We start from the raw sequence: 20,237 nt of genomic DNA on the forward strand, positions 1-20,237 counted from the left end.
TTGCCTCCGTATCCTGGGAGATCGAGTCAAGGCTCAGCAAAACCAGCCTGACTCTGGTAACAGTCCTAGAAATGGTCTGTTTGTTCTAGATTCAGTTCGCTCTGATGTTCTTCAGTGGGCCCATTCTACTCACCTCACCTGTCACCCAGGTATGAACCGGACCCTCGTCTTCCTGCGGCAGCACTTTTGGTGGTCCACCTTGGAGAGAGATGTCTGGGAGTTTGTCTCAGCCTGCTCGGTCTGTGCCCAGAACAAGACCTCCACTAAACCCACGTCTAGCCTGCTTTGCACTCTTCCCATACCCAGTCGCCCCTGGTCACACATAGCTCTGAACTTCGTCACTGGCCTTACCCCAGCCAACAGTAACTCAGTCATCCTCACCATAATTTACAGATTTTCCAAATTGGCTCACTTCATTCCCCTGTCCAAGTTTCCATCCTCCAGGGAGACTGCGGACCTGCTGGTGTTCCATGTGTTTCATCTGCATGGCCTTCCTACTACATTGTTTCCGACAGGGGACCCCAGATCACATCCCGAGTATGGAGATCCTTCTGTTCAGCACTGGGTATCAACGTCAGTCTTTCATCTGGATATCACCCCCAGACCAATGGCCAGACTAACTGGCCAACCAGAAGATGGAGACTGCCCTATGCTGCATGACTTCTGCTAACCCTTCCTCCTGTAGTGTTCAGCTACCCTGGGTGCAATATGACCACAAATCCCTCACCAACGCCTCGTCAGGTATGTCACGCTTCAAGTGTGCCATGGGTTATCAACCTCCCTTATTCCCCACCCAAGAGGTTGAGGTGGCGGTTCCCTCAATCCATGACCATATGCGCCATTGTCATCACACCTGGAAGAAGGCCCAGGCTACCCTTCTTCGTGCCTCCGCCAGGACCCAGTCCCAAGCCAACCGTCGCCTTGCCTCAGCCCCAGTCTACACTCCAGGCCAGAAGGGACGGCTCTCAACGAAGGACCTGCCATTGAAGGTGGCTTCTAAGAAACGTTCCCCCCGATTCATTAGTACCTTTGAAATTGACCGTATCATTAACCCCTCTGCCGGTCTGAATATTTTCTGAATGCACTGTATATATCTTTTTGAAATAACTGTATATAATACAATCGAGGTGAGAGCGTTAGAAATTATTTTGGTGGTTGATCTGCTTCTGTTCTGTGGGTGGCACTGTGTGCTATATTTAAAGGATGGGTCCAAATCTCTCAAAGGCTCTAGGATCCAGGGGGACAGGGGTGGTCTGCCAGTAACCGGGACAACAACCCAACTTGGGATGGGGGAGGTTTTAGTGGGTGGAATAGTGGAGAACAATTGGAGGTTTACTCAGTAGCAGTGCAGATGTCATGGTACAGCTACAGTGTATGGACACTCAATCATTATGGTACTTTTTAATGGTATGTTTAAAAACATATTCTGATAAACACAATTTAAACTTGTGTCTCATTATGATAAAATAAGTACCGCCAGTTATAATTGTAAAGGCTTAGCCGATAATAAGAAAATACTATCAGTATTTAGCTAGCAAAAAGAGAAGGAATATAATATCTGTTGTTTACAGGAAACTCAATCAATTTTTTTATGAAGTTGTGAGGAAAAAGGTCTGGTGGTGGTGCGAAATTTCATTGTAGAATACATTGTAGAATAATAGTAAAGACATCAAAACTATGAAATAACACATATGGAATCATGTAGTAACCAATATTTTAGATTCTTCAAAGTAGCCACCCTTTGCCTTGATGACAGCTTTGCACACGCTTGGCATTCTCTCAACCAGCTTCACCTGGAATGCTTTTCGAACAGTCTTGAAGGAGTTCCCACATATGTTGAGAACTTGTTGGCTGCTTTTCCTTCACTCTGAGGTCCAACTCATACCAAACCATCTCAATTGGGCCGAGGTCAGGTGATTGTGGAGGCCAAGTCATCTGATGCAGCACTCCATCACTCTCCTTTTTGGCCAAATAGCCCTTACACAGCCTGGAGGTGTGTTGGGCCATTGTACTGTTGAAAAACAAATGATAGTCTCACTAAGCGCAAACTCGATAGGAAGGCGTATCGCTGCAGAAGGCTGCTAACTCTAATTAACTTATCTTCCACAGCAGAGGTAACTCAAATCAAATCAAAACCAATTGTATGTGTCACATGTGCTGAATACAACAGGTGTAGACCATACAGTGAAATGCTTACCTACAAGCCCTTAACCAACAATGCTTTAAGTAGTTTTAAGAAAAAAAAGAAAGAAAACAATTTAATAAAAATAACAATAATTAAACAGCAGAAGTGAGAACAATAGCGAGGCTATATACAGGGGTACTAGTACAGAGTCAATGTGCGGGAGCACCGGTTAGTTGAGGTAATTGAGGTAATATGTACATGTAGGTAGAGTTAAAGTGACTATGCATAGATGAAAAACAGAGAGTACCAGCAGCGTAAAAGAGGGGTCTGGGTGGCCCTTTGATTAGCTGTTCAGGAGCCTTATGGCTTGGGGGTAGAAGCTGTTAAGTCTTTTGGACCTAGACTTGGCGCTCTGCTACCGCTAACCGTGCGGTAGCAGAGAGAACAGTCTATGACTAGGGTGACTGGAGTCTTGGACAATTTTTAGGGCCTTCCTCTGACACAGCCTGGTATAGAGGTCTTGGATGGCAGGAAGCTTGGCCCCCGTGATGTATTGGGCCGTACGCACTACCCTCTGCGGTCAGAGGCCAAGCAGTTGCCATACCAGCAGTTGCCATACCAGGTAGTGATGCAGCTTTAGAACCTTTAGAGGATCTGAGGACCCATGCCAAATATTTTCAGTCTCCTGAGGGGGAATAGGCTTTGTTGTGCCCTCTTCACGATTATCTTATTGTGTTTGGACCATGATAATTTGTTGGTGATGTGAACACCAAGGAGCCTGAAGCTCTCAACCTGCTCCACTACAGCCTCGTCGATGAGAATGGGGGCGTGCTCGGTCTTCCTTTTCCTGTAGTCCACAATCATCTCCTTTGTCTTGATCACGTTGAGGGAGAGGTTGTTGTCGTTACGTCTATCTTTGTGGTATTCTGAGGTGTTTTTGATTTCAGGAGGGGTGGTTTTGAATTCAGGAAGTATGTTCTTGATATTAGTGAAATGGATAGAGATTTTTGCCCTCTAGTACAGTAACCATTCCCTTTTATATATATATATATATATATATGTGTTATTTCATAGTTTTGATGTCTTCGCTATTATTCTATAATGTAGAAAATAGTACAAAAAAGAAAAAACCTGGAATGAGTAGGTGTTCTTAAACTTTTGACCGGTAGTGTGTGTGTATATATATGTGTGTGTGTGAGATATATATATATATATATATATATATATATATATATATATATATATATATATATATATATATATATACATATATCTCACACACACAATTAGATATTTTCTTTGACATAGTTTGCAAACTGATATGTGACACGTAATGCCAAAATAAAACAGGCAAGCCCCCCAAAAGTGTATTCTTTTTTGTCTTAAAATGTGGGGCTCAAAACAGGTTGGGCTCTGCCCCACCTGCCCTGAATGGCGTGTCTCCACTGTCCGTACCAACATTTCCTGTCTTAATTCATTAGTTATTTATCTCCTCTAGGTGGGAGTATTTACTCTTACAATTATGTATTGATTAAAGTTGATCTCATTCATGCTATTTAAACATAACTTGTTTAGTTTTAATCAGAATAGTTATTGCACCACAACAAAAGGCTTATCCAAAAGAACCGGACTAGGTAGCTTGTTGAATAAAATCCTTTCAATCTTCTCCCACTGAGCACCGGACGCCCATAGACATTGAAAAGTTGTCTAAATTTGGTTAGTCCACCCTGGCCTTGATTTTTTCGTAGAAATATTTGCTCAATAATATTTCTCAGATACCGGAACTTGTGAATTCAAATAGACATTATTACGATGTAACAAGCCGGGCTGGTCCATGGATCAACTGCCTTTCCAGCCTCGGCACACGCTTTTTATACAGTTCTCATCCTTACGTCACACACTGTCACTCCTCTTTAAGTTAATGATTCATCCCCTTGGGCATTCAGCCACCATTATCTTTTTGCCTTGCACTTATTTCAGCTTGGTTTCTATTTTCTTGTTTGGCACAGACCTTAGGGTCTACAGACCATAGATTCTATTGGTGGCATATCCATAGCAAAGATACAAAAAGAAACAGACACACACACTCCTAATGTAGGTGCATGTCTAATGACCCTTTCAGTAATACAAACCTATGCTCCTAATGCACATCTAATGAACCTCATGGGACTAGGTAATGGCTCCCCTTATCCTAATGGCCTATTGATTGTTGGTTTCCCTTAGCCTAATGACCCAGACACATATGCCATCCCTTAACCTAATGACCTATTGATTATTGGTTTCCCTTAGCCTAATGACCCAGACACATATGCCATCCCTTAACCTAATGACCTATTGATTAATGGATTCAGGATCCATGTCTAATGACCCAGACACATATGCCATTCCTTAACCTAATGACCTATTGATTAATGGATTCAGGGTCCATGTCTAATGACCCAGACACATATGCCATTCCTTAACCCAATGACCTATTGATTAATGGATTCAGGGTCCATGTCTAATGACCCAGACACATATGCCATTCCTTAACCTAATGACCTATTGATTAATGGATTCAGGGTCCATGTTTGATGGCCCAGACACATATGGCTTGTAATGATTCTGCTTACTACTCTAAGATGTATAATGTGCACATATGTACTGGAAAATGTCCAATATATTCCTCCTCTGGGGCTTACTAGGTCTTAAAGTTTGTTCCAGTACAAGTGAGAAGGGAAGCACCTTCTCTGTTGCTAAGGAGACAATCTGCCTCCCTCTCACCTTATTAACCTTTCTTTTACTTTCCCATTCATACTGGGGAGTCGGGACCAAACCTCTCCTTTCACATGTAGCTAGACAGAAGTAAAAGATCCATCATCAAGTCAATTGTCCTTTACCATAGTGTAAAAGCATGCGCACGCATTTCTTTGCCTTGCCTGAGGTTCTCATTTATGTAGAAAAATAATAAAAACATGAAAGACAATAAACTGGAACCTTATAAATCCTTATAACATAATTCCCAATATGACACCTAAACACATGGCCCTCCCTCACAGACGCCACTCTAACAACTGTTTGGTCATAAGTGAAAAAACTGTTAGATGATTAAGGGCATGGTACGTAAACACTTGTAACTGGAAAACCCTATGTAACATAAAAATGTCTTGGCAAACAAAATATTAAGCAGGTCTATCATAATTTATCCTTTAGCAACTGTTACAGTGCCTTGCGAAAGTATTCGGCCCCCTTGAACTTTGCGACCTTTTGCCACATTTCAGGCTTCAAACATAAAGATATAAAACTGTATTTTTTTGTGAAGAATCAACAACAAGTGGGACACAATCATGAAGTGGAATGACATTTATTGGATATTTCAAACTTTTTTAACAAATCAAAAACTGAAAAATTGGGTGTGCAAAATTATTCAGCCCCTTTACTTTCAGTGCAACAAACTCTCTCCAGAAGTTCAGTGAGGATCTCTGAATGATCCAATGTTGACCTAAATGACTAATGATGATAAATAAAATGAACTGATTTTCTTTGCGTACAAAATTTATATTTTAATTTAACACAACCAAATATCAACATTTGAAGGAGATGTATCTTCTGCTTGGATAGTTCCATCAGTACCACTAATTAGTCTGGCTTTAATTCCACATTGTCTACAAATTAAGAAATGATATGTTGGATTCATATCTCCAACTCAACCAAAAATAAAGTTGAACTAATGGGATTAAGCCAGTGGCTCAGATGGAACTATCCAAGCAGTAGATACATCCCCTTTAAATGTTTTGAGGTTACTGTAACTATACATTCCTTCTTATGTACTCACATAAAGCATGCATGTTCAAAATAGCGTATGTATGTCTTTGCAGGTCTGTGGAGATCTTCACAATTTCTATAGTAGTCGATGCAGAATCTCAAACTGCATTGGTCACATGCACCATATGCTTTTAATGTAATCTCAACTACAACATATCTGACATTGTATTCCCATTTGAGCTTCTAAGTGGTTGAAAGCACAGGGATAGACATTTGGGTGACAACTAAACCAAAAATCAGATTGTTTTTCCATTGGAATTTGTTTGTGCTTATAGATGGAATTTAGAAAGCATACCGATAACACATTGGAAATTCAACTAGCTTTAGTCTGCCTTTTTGAGAGGTTGAATATACTGTACACTCACCAGCCAGTTTATTAGGTACAACGTTCACAGAAAAATGTCGCTCCTAAAGACAGTGAGTCACGTGGCCGAGGCTTGCTACATCAAGCAAACTGACAGACATTGAGTTATTCAGTTACTGTTCGATTGAATTTTAGAATGGGCAAAACGAGTGACCTGAGACTTTGAGCGTGGTATGATCGTCAGTGCCAGACAGGATAGAGTTTTGTTGACGCTGAGAACGGAATGTATATGTTTCTAAATAACATTCTTAGAATGTTCTCTGAACATTACTAATGCTTTCTTGTTATTATGGAAAGTTTAACCATTCACAGAACAATTTGAGAACATGACTTTAAATAGAACCATGAGCAAACCTGTAGGAAACGTTATGCTGAAGTGCTGAAATTCCCTCAGAAGAAAATGGTTTCTTACAAGACCCCGCTAGGTAAAGTCCCCACTTATCTCAGCTCGCTGGTCACCATAGCAGCACCCACCTGTAGCACACGCTCCAGCAGGTATATCTCTCTGGTCACCCCCAAAACCAATTCTTCCTTTGGCCGCCTCTCCTTCCAGTTCTCTTCTGCCAATGACTGGAACGATCTACAAAAATCTCTGAAACTGGAAACACTTATCTCCCTCACTAGCTTTAAGCACCAGCTGTCAGAGCAGCTCACAAATTACTGCACCTGTACATAGCCCATCTATAATTTAGACCAAACAACTACCTCTCCCCTTACTGTATTTATTTATCTACTTTGCACCCCATTATTTCTATCTCTACCTTGCTCATTCTTCCACTGCAAATCTAACATTCCAGTGTTTTACTTGCTATATTGTATTTACTTTGCCACCATGGCCTTTTTCTTTTTTTGCCTTTACCTCCCTTATCTCACCTCATTTGCTCACATTGTATATAGACTTATTTTTCTACTGTATTATTGACTGTATGTTTGTTTTACTCCATGTGTAACTCTGTGTTGTTGTATGTGTCAACTGCTTTGCTTTATGTTGGCCAGGTCGCAATTGTAAATGAGAACTTCTTCTCAACTTGCCTACCTGGTGAAATAAAGGTGAAATAAAAATGAATAAAAACAGTCCTATAATAACTACAACCTAAAACTTCTCAACTGGGAATATTGAAGACTCGTGTTAAAAGGAACCACCAGCTTTCATATGTTCTCATGTTCTGAGCAAGGAACTAAAACGTTAGCTTTTTTACATGGCACATATTGCACTTTTACTGTCTTCTCCAACACTGTATTTTTACATTATTTAAACCAAATTGAACATGTTTCATTATTTATTTGAGACTAAATTGATTTTATTTATGTATTATATTAAGTTAAATTAAGTGTTCATTGTTCATTCAGTATTGATGTAATTGTCATGAATATACACTCCTCAAAAAAATAAAGGGAACACTAAAATTACACATCCTAGATCTGAATGAATGAAATATTCTTATTAAATACTTTTTTCTTTACATAGTTGAATGTGCTGACAACAAAATAACACAAAAATTATCAATGGAAAACAAATTTATCAACCCATGGAGGTCTGGATTTGGAGTCACACTCAAAAGTAAAGTGGAAAACCACACTACAGGCTGATCCAACTTTGATGTAATGTCCTTAAAACAAGTCAAATTGAGGCTCAGTAGTGTGTGTGGCCTCCACGTGCCTGTATGACCTCCCTACAACGCCTGGGCATGCTCCTGATGAGGTGGCGGATGGTCTCCTGAGGGATCTCCTCCCAGACCTGGACTAAAGCATCCGCCAACTCCTGGACAGTCTGTGGTGCAATGTGGCGTTGGTGGATGGGGCGAGACATGATGTCCCAGATGTGCTCAATTGGATTCAGGTCTGGGGAAAGGGCGGGCCAGTCCATAGCATCAATACCTTCCTCTTGCAGGAACTGCTGACACACTCCAGCCACATGAGGTCTAGCATTGTCTTGCATTAGGAGGAACCCAGGGCCAACCGCACCAGCATATGGTCTCACAAGGGGTCTGAGGATCTCATCTCGGTACCTAATGGCAGTCAGGCTACCTCTGGCGAGCACATGGAGGGCTGTGCGGCCCCCCAAAGAAATGCCACCCCACACCATGACTGACCAACCGCCAAACCGGTCATGCTGGAGGATGTTGCAGGCAGCAGAACGTTCTCCACGGTGTCTCCAGACTGTCACGTCTGTCACATGTGCTCAGTGTGAACCTGCTTTCATCTGTGAAGAGCACAGGGCGCCAGTGGCGAATTTGCCAATCTTGGTGTTCTCTGGCAAATGCCAAACGTCCTGCACGGTGTTGGGCTGTAAGCACCCCACCTGTGGACGTCGGGCCCTCATACCACCCTCATGGAGCCTGTTTCTGACCATTTGAGCAGACACATGCACATTTGTGGCCTGCTGGAGGTCATTTTGCAGGGCTCTGGCAGTGCTCCTCCTGCTCCTCCTTGCACAAAGGCGGAGGTAGCAGTCCTGCTGCTGGGTTGTTCCCCTCCTACGGCCTCCTCCACGTCTCCTGATGTACTGGCCTGTCTCCTGGTAGCGCCTCCATGCTCTGGACACTACGCTGACAGACACAGTAAACCTTCTTGCCACAGCTCGCATTGATGTTCCATCCTGGATGAGCTGCACTACCTGAGCCACTTGTGTGGGTTGTAGACTCCGTCTCATGCTACCACTAGAGTGAAAACACCGCCAGCATTCAAAAGTGACCAAAACATCAGCCAGGAAGCATAGGAACTGAGAAGTGGTCTGTGGTCACCACCTGCAGAACCACTCCTTTATTGGGGGTGTGTTGCTAATTGCCTATAATTTACACCTGTTGTCTATTCCATTTGCACAACAGCATGTGAAATTTATTGTCAATCAGTGTTGCTTCCTAAGTGGACAGTTTAATATCACAGAAGTGTGATTGACTTGGAGTTACATTGTGTTGTTTAAGTGTTCCCTTTATTTTTTTGAGCAGTATATATATATATATGAAAAATCATAATCGGCAAACCTCTAGTTCCTATTGTTTGGTATACTTCATGGAAGTGAATTTGTCCAAAAATGGGGGGGGCTGCTATGCTATGCTAAAAGTGCTGTTACTTCTAAACGGTTTTCCTGATATGGATGAAAATACCCTCAAATTAACACCAACAGTATGCAGTTTAACCTCATAGTCATGTTATAATTTCAAATCCAAAGTGCTGGAGTACAGAGCCCCAAAAAACTAATGTGTCACAGTCCAAATACTTTTGGACCTCACTGTATAAAATAACCAGATTGAAACAAAACTTCCAAAGGGTGGCTAGACTGTAGAAAAGCAAGTGATATATTGTGAAACTAATAATGATGAGGCTGTGTGAAGTCTATACCATAACAGTGATTTCTGTCTCAAACATTCAGAATAACCTAGGTCACACTACATTACGTTGCACTGATAGGTCAACAAGAATTGCTCAACTGAATTGCTCTGTACATAAACCCATATCTCATAGAAAAAGTGTGATTTAATCCTATTCTGTAACTTAGATTTTTGGTTGATATGGAGACGTGAATCCAACATATCAATTATTCATTTATAGAGAAACTGTAATTAAAGCCAGACAAGTCAGTGGCACAGCTGGAACTATCCAAGTAGAAGATATTTGGTTGCATTGTTAACTAAACACATTTCCAAATCACTTTTGTGATTAGCCTGTTAACCTGATTAGCCTGTAAATAGCCTGCCGACAAGTTAGCAGATTGTTGGATTTACGTCTCCAACTCAACAAAAATTAAAAGTTGAAGAACATTAAGCCAGTGGCTCAGAAGAAACTATCCAAGCAGTAGATGCATCTCCTTTAAAGATTCGTATTTGGTTGCGTTCTCAACCAAACACAATTCAGTAATACATTAAATGGCCTAAAGAGTAACACACCGATGGCGACCTTGGTTACGGTAACTAATGTTCTCTAATGTGATCATAGAAAGCACATATGTTCAAGATAGCAAGCAAAGGTCATGTGTCTCTGGAGATGTTCAAAATTGTTATAATAAAGAATCTCAAACAGCATTGATCACTTGCACTATGCATAGGGTATGTACTTTTAATGTTCTCAACTGCAGTTAGTTGGGATTGGCCATTTGTTGTGTGATGTAATATTTCACTAGAAAAACAGAGACAAGTTAATCAAGCATTCAAAAAGAAAGTAAAACAGTGTTGCTCTGTAAAAACAAAAAAACATTGAAATGAATCTGGATGGGATGCACACTAACAAACATACTTCAGGTGAAAATAATGCATACTACTGGCAACAAGTAGGTGAAACCTGTGGGCTGTATCAAAATGTCTTAGGGCAGTTTCCATAAGGGGAAATATGACCTCAGTAACACCACCTTTTTAAGATCGTTATAAAAAGACAACCAGCACATGATACAATCACAGAGCACCACTCCATACATCATTTTGACCAAGGGGAGGTGTTCTTATTTGAGCTGATATGCCAGCACATACCAATCACCCAGACCTAAACTCTGAATTCTTGATGAAGTTGTTTGCTACAGGCTACAGTGCTTTTGCCATTGTTGCCTTTTTCATAATTTTCCAGTACATTTTCAAACTGGACTTCACCTGTCCTTGTCAGCCGTATTATAACAAAATAGCTTGCATAGTTTATATGGCGTGGCCTTGCCTTATACTGTGTTTTGTCCTGATGATGATGGACCCACAGTGCATGAAAATCTGTAGGGGGAATGCAGTTTTGTTCATTGTTGCATGTTTTTCCTTGAGGTCATTTTCAGCTGGACTTTTATGGGTAATAACAGCGCTCATTGATGGAGACTGGTTTGTGTGTCTCCGATCCACAAACCCCAAAGAGCAACTATCATGCAAAGATCAAAAAGACTAGACAACTGAAGCAGCAACATTCCATCTCCAAGTTATGTGTTCTCGGGTAAGTAACCTATTTAATTAATGTACTTAATATGGGAAATAATTTTCTAATCACAAATATCCTCATTACTTTCAGACATTAGGATTGACACTTATCTTGGCTCTGTGGGTTTGTGGAACATCCAGAGGCAAGTCATATTGGGAATATCTGTATGATGTGTACTATGAAAAGGCTGAAGACAAAAAGACAAAGGAGGAAGAGGAGAGAGCAATGCATAAACTAGAATCAGAACGCTCACAGCCTAATGTCGCCCACACACACACACACACAGAGTGGACGACCTCAAAGTGGACAACCTCAGAGTGAAGAAAGCATTAATGGAGGACCTCAGATTGGAGGCTTGGAGCATCAAGATCAACATGGATGTTCAGATGAATAAACATTCGACTGATCAGGAGAACTATTATGATGGGACAGAACCTCCGGAAGACTCCTCTACTGAAAGGTCAGAAGAGGAATGTTTTCTCATCACAAGGATATATTAAAGTCAATTACATTATTAGCATATCAAGTTTCCTTACAAAATGTTTTTGCCAGTGGAAGAGATTGGTTGTGAATAACCACTGATTTTGCAAAGTGGTTGAGCATTAACAATATCCGTCAGCAGCCTCCATAGAAAAAGGCAACTCCTAAAATTAAGCATAAGAATCTACACAGCTTAACATCAGCACATTGATTAATATTGCCTGTAGCCTAATGCTACTGAACATTTTAGCTTCAGCAATGTGTATATTTATATTGGTGTTAACATTACTCCATAACCCTTCCCCTGTATGTACTTGCCTGTTTTATTCTAAACCATGTGACTGGTGGTTTAGAGACTTTCTCTCAGTGGGACAATCATTCCATCATCTCACGTTTGAAAAACTCTGAACTGGGTATGGTTTTAACCAGAATAATTTCACAAACAACGTAACACCCATTTTAGTAATACATCTGGCTGTACATTGTATGATTCATGATTGTAGTCTTTATTACTCATAACAATACTGGGTTATCAACGGTCAGATGGATCATTATCTGCTATTTGCCACTTTAAATTATTCTCTTAACCACTTATGAAGACCCTGGGTCATTTAGGATGCTTTCTGTTAAACAGCAACTCTTTGTTCATGTAGATTTCATTATTAATCCAAAATCTAAACATATTTTCACCCACTGCAGTGATTGTTCTTATGGAATTCATGCAACTTTTCATTCTCAGAATAAGCGGTTTGATCAACTGTAATAAATCATATTTTATTAAAAAACATCCAACAGCCTTGAGGAAGACCTAATAATCAAACACAGCATAAGAGGTAAAAGTATTTACCTCGTAAAGGATTAGAAATAACATGACCCAGCAGAGATAAGTCAGTCTTATAAATTACACTTAAAATGTATTCAATGAAAAGACCATGTGACCTGACCAGGAGAAACACGGTCGTTGTCGTAACACATGGAATACAGAGTGTGAAACAGAGTGCTGGATATGGGAAATACAACAGTACACAGCTAGTAGGCCTGAGGCTCTGCAACCTGCCAGAAGACCATATGGAGAAAAGTAGCAGCAAAGCATTCAAGCGCATAACAGCAAAGTAGTGCCAACAACATTAGCCACACTATGTGCCAATATGTACTGTTGTGCGCAGTAACCAACAAGAGCAAAGGGGGTTATCAACCAGATTCATACACAACATAAATCTAGCAAACCTAATTGTTTAAGTATGGCTGGCCCCGCTACTACCTGGTCCTCAGTCTGGCTGCCCCCACCACCCTTACTTCCTGGTCGTCAGACCCCAAAGATGACCCTGAGGTCAGCCAGGGAGAGCTTGGTGAAGGAGGCTCCAGTCCCTGACAGCACCTTCTGTGCGAGATCCTTCTTTTTCTCCTGCAGAATGGAGATCTTATCCTCCACTGTGCCCTCACACACAAACCTGCAGGGATAGGGACACACATGCTCTATGTAAGCACTCACATCAGCAATCAGATTTATACAATGTCTTTATCCAACAGGGCACAACCTCAAAATATGTCAGTGAGATTCTCCTACATTATCTCTGCACCCAAGCATGCGCTTACCTGTGGATAGTGACGTCTCGGTGCTGACCCACTCTGTAGATGCGGTCACAGGCCTGGTCCTCTAGAGCTGGGTTCCTGTCAGAACCACAGTATAAATCAATAAAGAACACTCAGATGGTAGTGGTGGATGGGTGTGTGTGTTGTGAGTCTCACCAGTGCATGTCCATGAGGAAGAGGTGATTCCCTCCAATAAGGTTAATGCCCACTCCTCCAGCACACAGAGACACAAGCATCACCTAGAAACACAAAACACCTTGTCTAAACTCTACCAACTACACTGGATCCAAAGCTGAAAATAGGTAGAGCATATCAATATTTTATGGTCATGATTGTCCATACGATACCTGTGGTCCTTTAGGGTTGGTGTTGAACTCTTCGACCAGGTCCATGCGGCGTTTGGGGTTGACAGTGCCGTCGATGACAGCAAAGCTCAGGCCCATTCTCCTCAGGTGAACGGCCACGATGTGAAGCATGCTGGTCCACTGGGACACTATCACACTGACAGACAGACAATGGATGATTATCATATATGGATTACTGTACAATCAAAATGCAACATAATGACACATGCATTCAATCACATTCTGACTGCACCCCTTTAGATTTGAACGAAGCCTTCCAGACGTGTTTGCCCATGGTAGAAGTGGTCAGAAAATGATTTTTTGAACCCGAATGCCAAAACATTCAAGAGATAGAGGTGCTAAAGTTCACCCTACTATGAGGGAAACATGTTCTATTACCAATAATCCTTTAGTTGTCATGGACTTTAGTTGTCTATCAAACTCCTCTATATCTGTCTGCCAGGACTACATCATCCAGATGACACCAAACATTTGTAGTCTGAATGGGCTACATTTAGGTGTGTGGAATGACCTTTTCTGAGCCTCACTCTGCTGCCTGATATCCTTCAGCTCTGTGAGAATGGCAGCGATCTGAAACAACAAGAACATTAAGAGAATCAAGCAGGTAGTAGCGTATATAGATGCACCAGATAGCCATATAAAAACAGAAACATTTTAGTATACATGGAGGCAGTTGACGTCACCTTGGTGCTCTCGTGGGTGTCCTCAAAGAGATCGGAGGCGAATCGGCTCCCATTGAGGGACACGGTGGCTTTGGGGTCGGGGCCCGAGGGCTCGGAGGAGAGGCACAGGGCATTGAGCTGCTCCTCAAGGGAGAGAGAGATCCCATCCCCCTGCAGCTCAGACGGATCCAGGGTCTTTGAAGAAGACACACAAAGAGAACGCCAGGTAAAGACAGACCAAACTTACCCATAGTCTGTGGAGCAAGACACACAGAGAAGAGCAGCAGGTAAAAACCAAACAGATGCCTGTTCTATAGACCCCAGAGATAAAGAAAAAAAGAGAGGAGCGCAGGTCAGGCCCTCTCCACAGGTCTGGCTCCTGATTGGCGCAGCGCTCTAAGGCACTGCATCTCAGTGCTAGAGGCCCCACTACAGACCCTGGTTCGATTCCAGGCTGTATCACAACCGGCCATGATTGGTAGTCCCACAGGGCGGTGCACAATTGGCCCAGCGTCGTCCGGGTTAGGGTTTGGCTCGGGTAGACCATCATTGTAAATAAGAATGTGTTCTTAACTGACTTGCGTAGTTAAATAAAAAGGTTAAAAATAGTTTCGTTTTTTAAAGGTAGAAGTGTGTTTGTACCTTCTTCAACAGAGACAGATGGCAGCAGCTCTGTCTGAGTCGGAGCAATAGAGACAGGATGTGAACAGTGCTGGTGGGGCCCTGGGTCTGCTGGGAGGAGGACACAGAGTCCGCCTGGGACACTCCAAACTCACGAGCCACTGGGGGGGGGGGGAGAGACAGACACCAAGGTGTCACATTGGTATCCTGTCCAAATTCACACGCCTCTGGAGAAAAAGACACATGAATTCAAACAGATTATTATTAGTAGTATTATTTTTTAACAGAAAGTTTACCTCCCTTACCCTTGTCGAAGGGATTGGAGTTGTCTCCCTTTTTACCATTGTCTCCCTCATGTCTCTTCAGATAGTTCTGCAGAGTGGACCTAGGAGAAAAAGTTTAAAGAATCAGTCATTAAGCTGTAGACCCAGAGAGGGAAGTTTCAGATACCAATCAGACATAGTTGTTACCTGGACTGTGCAAACACCACATCGTAAACAGACTGCTCCTCTTCAGACAGCTTCAGGCGATGCACCTCACAGGTCCGATCTGGCAGATTCACCTGGAAAATTAAGAAGGAAATCAAATCAGCTAATAATCCACATATGCCAATGTGTGTGTGTGTCTGTGTGTCATGTACCAGAGGTTTTCCGGTAGAGTCCATCTGGTCTTTGGTGCGTCGGAGCAGCAGAGTTCTGGTCAGAATGTTAAGTCGCTCTCCTCCTCTCTTAGAGCCGTTGTCTACCTGGGTTTTCCAAAGCTTGAACTCATCAAATGGGGCGCAGCGCAGAAACCTGACAAAACACAGGCAAAGACTTTGACAGAGGATTCTGTGGTTTGGGGGGGGAGTGTATTGTTACTGGACATGTGGTATGATGTGTGTAATATAAGGGTAGAGTGAGATATTGATGGACTTACTTGAGCAGGGCGTACATATCCAGTAGGTTGTTCTGGATGGGGGTCCCGGTAACAGCCCACCTGGCCTTGGCCCTCAGCTTACACACAGCCAAGGAGGTCTGCACCTTGGGATTCTTGATGTTGTGGGCCTCGTCCAGCACAATGCGGGCCCAGGCCACCCGCAGCAGAGGAGGGAGGGCTGACGGCTGGGGAAAGGGAGCGATGGGACAACGCCGTAGCATCATTAGCACCATCAATACATTACACACCGTTTCTCTCTCTGTGTTTATTCTTACCACATCCTCAGGGTCCTTGCTAGGTTTCTCTGCGTCGTCCTTCGGGACTGGGATCTCCTTGGAGACAAGGCTGTAGGTGGTCACCACCACATCCTGCTCAGCCAGACTATCAGAGAGCAGGAGATAGAAAACAAATAAAACACGTGTCAAAAGCAACCTGTACACTTGATAGTCTTTCAGGTGACACAAGTGTGTTAAAGGGAAACAGATGACTCAGGTGTGTGTGTCTTACACTTTGGCGTTCTTCTGGCGGTTGGGCCCGTGGTACAGGTAGATACTGAGTCGGCTGCTCTTGACGTGTCTCTCGATCTCCTTCTTCCAGTGATGAACCAAAGAGGCAGGGCAGATGATCAAAGTGCCCTGAGACACTACCAGGCTAGAGTCTGCAACACAATATAGGGTATAACAAATATATCATACACAAGTTACTAAATACAATATATATACACATTGTTCACATACATTACCAAATATATCATAATACAAGTTAATAATTACATGAGAAGTTGCCATTTGATATTACCATTTTTGGAGATCCAGCCTTCCAATTTAGTGTCTTTCTCCTCCTCCTTTTGCTTCTTCTTCTGGGCCAGAATGAGAGCGATCATGGTGAGGGTTTTCCCCAGGCCCATGTCATCAGCTGAGGATTAGGGGAGAAATGTTGTTAATGCATTTTCTGAAGGTTTTTGAAATACTCTGGCCATTCAACTCCTTACAGAACCCCTGGGGCTGCTGCAATCAAAGCAACTACACAGACAGGCTGGTTAACCTTACCCAGGATCCCTCCACAGGGTTTCTGGGTCTCTCTCCACAGCAGCCAGGCCAGAGCTCGTCTCTGATGGGCCAGTAGAGGCACCTGACCAATGAGAACGACCACAACACCACAGTAGATTAGGGTACCATACCCATAGACAACAGTGTGTACAATATGAGGTTTAGAAGGGTTGAGGCATTGAGTAGTGTACAAGGAGGTCTTGCCTTGATGCCTTTCGGGTCCGTAACCTCAGCATTGGGGTCGGGGCAGGACTCCAGGGAGCTGTGGAGGTGGTCAATGGCCTCAGAGGTGGCGTTCTTCACCGCTAGCAGACGGTTGTCTGTCATCCTGCCTCCATAGAACGCTTGGCTCTGGGGGTTCACTGGACAATCAGGGAAAGACAGAGGATTTACTGACGGTGATCACGGAGATACGACTATATCTGACTAAAGCAGGTTACAAGAATACCAAGTGTGTGTTTAGCCCTGTTCCATACCTCCATACATCTGAGTGTATCCCTGGCTGAGCTGCAGCCCCATTGAGCTGGTGGAGGCCTGGTACTGGAGGGGGGCAGGAGCAATGGGCAGTAGGACAGTGCCTCCCGGGCAGCTAAATGGGTTGTACTGGCTGGGAGTGGGTTTCGGTTTGGCATTACCTTCGTCACCCTGAGGCTCTAAAAACAGAACATTAAATTGAGTTTGTGCTTGAAGTACCTACAATGACAATACAGTAGGCAATGTTGTGGTTAGCCAAACAGTCCAGTATCCTGCTAGGGTCTTACCTGGCTCAGTGGAAGTGGTGAGGCAGAGAGACTCCAGAGCCTCCTCCAGGTCTTTGACCTGACTCTTCAACCTCTCCCCTTTATCGGGCAGAGCAGACATATTCACCACCGACAGAGTGGCCTGTGAAAGAGAAGGAGAGTTAAATATTAACTATTTATTTCAGTGTACATTCTGACACACACACACACACACACACACACACACACAGGGGTGTCCCTTACCTTCTTCTGTTTGAGCTGAGCAGTGAGCTGGCTGTGCAGGGCCCTGGGGTCCTCCCGCTGACCTTTGACCTGAGAGGCAGGCTGGAACCCTGGGAAGGATGTCAGGGCTTTCTGGACCAGGGGCACTGGTACTTGAGTCGTCGTCTGTGTACCTGGCTGAACTGACACAAACTGGACATCATCATCATCTTCATCACAACGCCACTCTCCAAATTGGTTCCCACAATGGGATTTGTCCTGGTTCTGCTGTGATGATGAAGCAGTCATTTTCTCTGCCTCCTTATCCTGTTCAGTTGTTGGAGTGGAAAGTCGCTGCGCTGGTTTATCAGATTGTGGGATTGGGGTTTTGGTCTTCTCTGTGCTCTTATGTGCTTGGGCGTCTTTAGAGGTAGTGCCATTTGGGTTGGAGGGGTTGCTCTTCTTCCCATCTGTGCTTGGCTTTTTCCCAGCATGCTTTCCAGACTCTTTTAGGCTATTGGTTGGTGGCTCTCGTGGGTAGTATCCATGACGACCCTTTGAGGCTTTGTGTGGGTCCTCTGTATTCTGGGGAATCGGGCTAGAGTTGTTGCTTTTCTCAGCCTCTCTCTGGCTGTCTTTGTTTGAGTTCTTGTTTTTGTCTTTCATCTCCTTGACAGTCTTTTCCTTTTCCTCAGGTGATGTTTCAGAACATTCCTTATTCTCCTCGCCTGATACTCTCTTCTTTATCTTCATCCCTGCTGGAAGCTGTTTGTCTCTCCAAGACTCCGAGGGACTTGACATCCCCCTCTCCTCCTCCTCCGTACCTCGACCGCGTTCGCTTTCTTTACCTACACTCTTGTGAAGCCTCTCCTTCTCTCCACCTTTCTCATTCTTTCCGTTGCTCTCATCCTCCAGTCTCCCCCCATCTTGGAGTCTCTTCCACTCTGACGTCTGGTCAGTCTTGCCTGGGGCCTTGAATGGATTTCTCTCTGGGGGCAGGCTGGAGGGCTGCAGCTGTCTGTCAGAGAGTGGGCTGCGTTTCTCTGCCTCTGGCTGCAGGGGTGGAGCACTAGTCAGCCATTTTGAAACACATTCAATGAGTGCTTGCCATGACAGTAATAGGCTATGAATTAGGCAATGTATACTGTATTTTCATCATTACCAGTAGTTAGGAGGTGCTTACCGCTGTCCAGGGAACATTGCCACACCACCTCTGACCTGCGTTCTTCCCCAAAACACACCGGTAGTACAACCTGAGAAGAGAAAAGAGAGTGAGACACAGTATGATAATGCACCTGAACACAAACCATTGATCATAGCTAGAGTTAGAGGAAGCATCCACACACATGCACACAGACAGACCTGTAGCCCTGCTGCTGCTGACTGCGGATGAGAGTCTGGAGTTCCACCATAGAATCCTCATGAAGCAGGCAGTGTGAGGCCGGGATCCTAATGAAAGCCATAAAACAGATCGTCATATCAGTAAATGACTATTGCATAAGTCCTGTACTTTGTTAGATGGCTTTTGAAAATGCCACGGTCAGATACCAGTTAGGATAGAGCTAGTGCTCTTCATGAAAAGATAAACATGCATTATTTAACTGACATGAGAGAACCACCTACCCTGCCACTTTGGTGAAATCACAGGGAGACCCCTGTTGACGCTCCCCGCACAAGTAGAAGCTTTTACCCTTATTTGGCCCTTCTTTCACTCCCGTCTTCAGCATGCATGTGCTGCCTGGTTAGTGTAAATACAAGTCAAATAGATGAAAACATGAGTTCATATTCAGTAAAACACGTCCTTGCATTAACGTTATCACCCCTATTGGTTGATATGATGGCTCAATTATGTTAACATTATTATTAGGCAGGTGGCTAGCATCATATTCTGCCTCGAGAGATAAAGAAAACACCATTGAGCTATGTTCCCAAATTGCTAACGTTAGATGGCTACAATAGCAAGCTAGCATACGTTTCAGAAAAGCACCTCGTTTTAGCAGGCACGAATAACAATATAATCATTATGATAATGCAACACTGACTATGTCAATGCAAAAATAAACACATTTACCGTGGGTATTGCATAGTACAATCTCCATTATCAAGAAAAGTTTAAGATAATGATCAAATTCGTCCAAAAGTAAAAATGCGTTTGAACTTCTTGAAACTTTCAATTGACCAATGGGAATTGCGTTTGAAAATCACTTCCGAGTCAATTATTTAACGTTAATTACTACATTACCCAAATTGCAACGCGACCCATTTTTTTCTCTCTCTCGCGGGCTTTGTTTCAGTGTGGCGGAACACTTCGAAATCGCGAAACTCCCATTCGTTGTCTTCACAACAAAAATACCCTGAATACGTGTACTTGTCGCAAGTAAACAAGGTACGTTACATGTTCGCTTTGTATCCATCATTATATAATTGA

The 20,237-nt window shown here is 43.2% G+C and overlaps 1 protein-coding gene across 5 annotated transcripts; it reads right to left on the reverse strand.

Moving 5' to 3' along the window:
* Positions 1–10,319: 10,319 nt before the first annotated feature.
* On the reverse strand, positions 10,320–19,987 carry ttf2 (transcription termination factor, RNA polymerase II). 5 transcript variants are annotated; one of them, XM_042319775.1, is made up of 23 exons: positions 19,881–19,987; positions 19,433–19,547; positions 19,172–19,258; positions 18,993–19,062; positions 17,852–18,862; positions 17,630–17,750; positions 17,345–17,521; positions 17,073–17,230; positions 16,869–16,950; positions 16,618–16,734; positions 16,327–16,477; positions 16,095–16,200; positions 15,820–16,004; positions 15,542–15,695; positions 15,372–15,463; positions 15,243–15,286; positions 14,923–15,128; positions 14,302–14,475; positions 14,130–14,188; positions 13,601–13,754; positions 13,410–13,492; positions 13,257–13,331; positions 10,320–13,111 (listed from the first exon to the last, which is right to left on the reverse strand). In XM_042319775.1, the coding sequence occupies exons 1-23, from the start codon at positions 19,906–19,908 to the stop codon at positions 12,967–12,969; spliced, it is 3,594 nt and encodes a 1,197-aa protein (XP_042175709.1). In that variant the 5' UTR covers positions 19,909–19,987; the 3' UTR covers positions 10,320–12,966. The 5 variants fall into 5 exon arrangements, with proteins under 5 accessions (XP_042175709.1, XP_024264828.2, XP_042175708.1 ...); XM_024409060.2 differs by having other exon boundaries at positions 14,923–15,062; positions 15,207–15,286; XM_042319774.1 differs by having other exon boundaries at positions 15,207–15,286.
* Positions 19,988–20,237: the final 250 nt, after the last annotated feature.

This window comes from Oncorhynchus tshawytscha, linkage group LG03 (assembly GCF_018296145.1).
Source record: "Oncorhynchus tshawytscha isolate Ot180627B linkage group LG03, Otsh_v2.0, whole genome shotgun sequence".
NCBI lineage: Eukaryota > Metazoa > Chordata > Actinopteri > Salmoniformes > Salmonidae > Oncorhynchus > Oncorhynchus tshawytscha.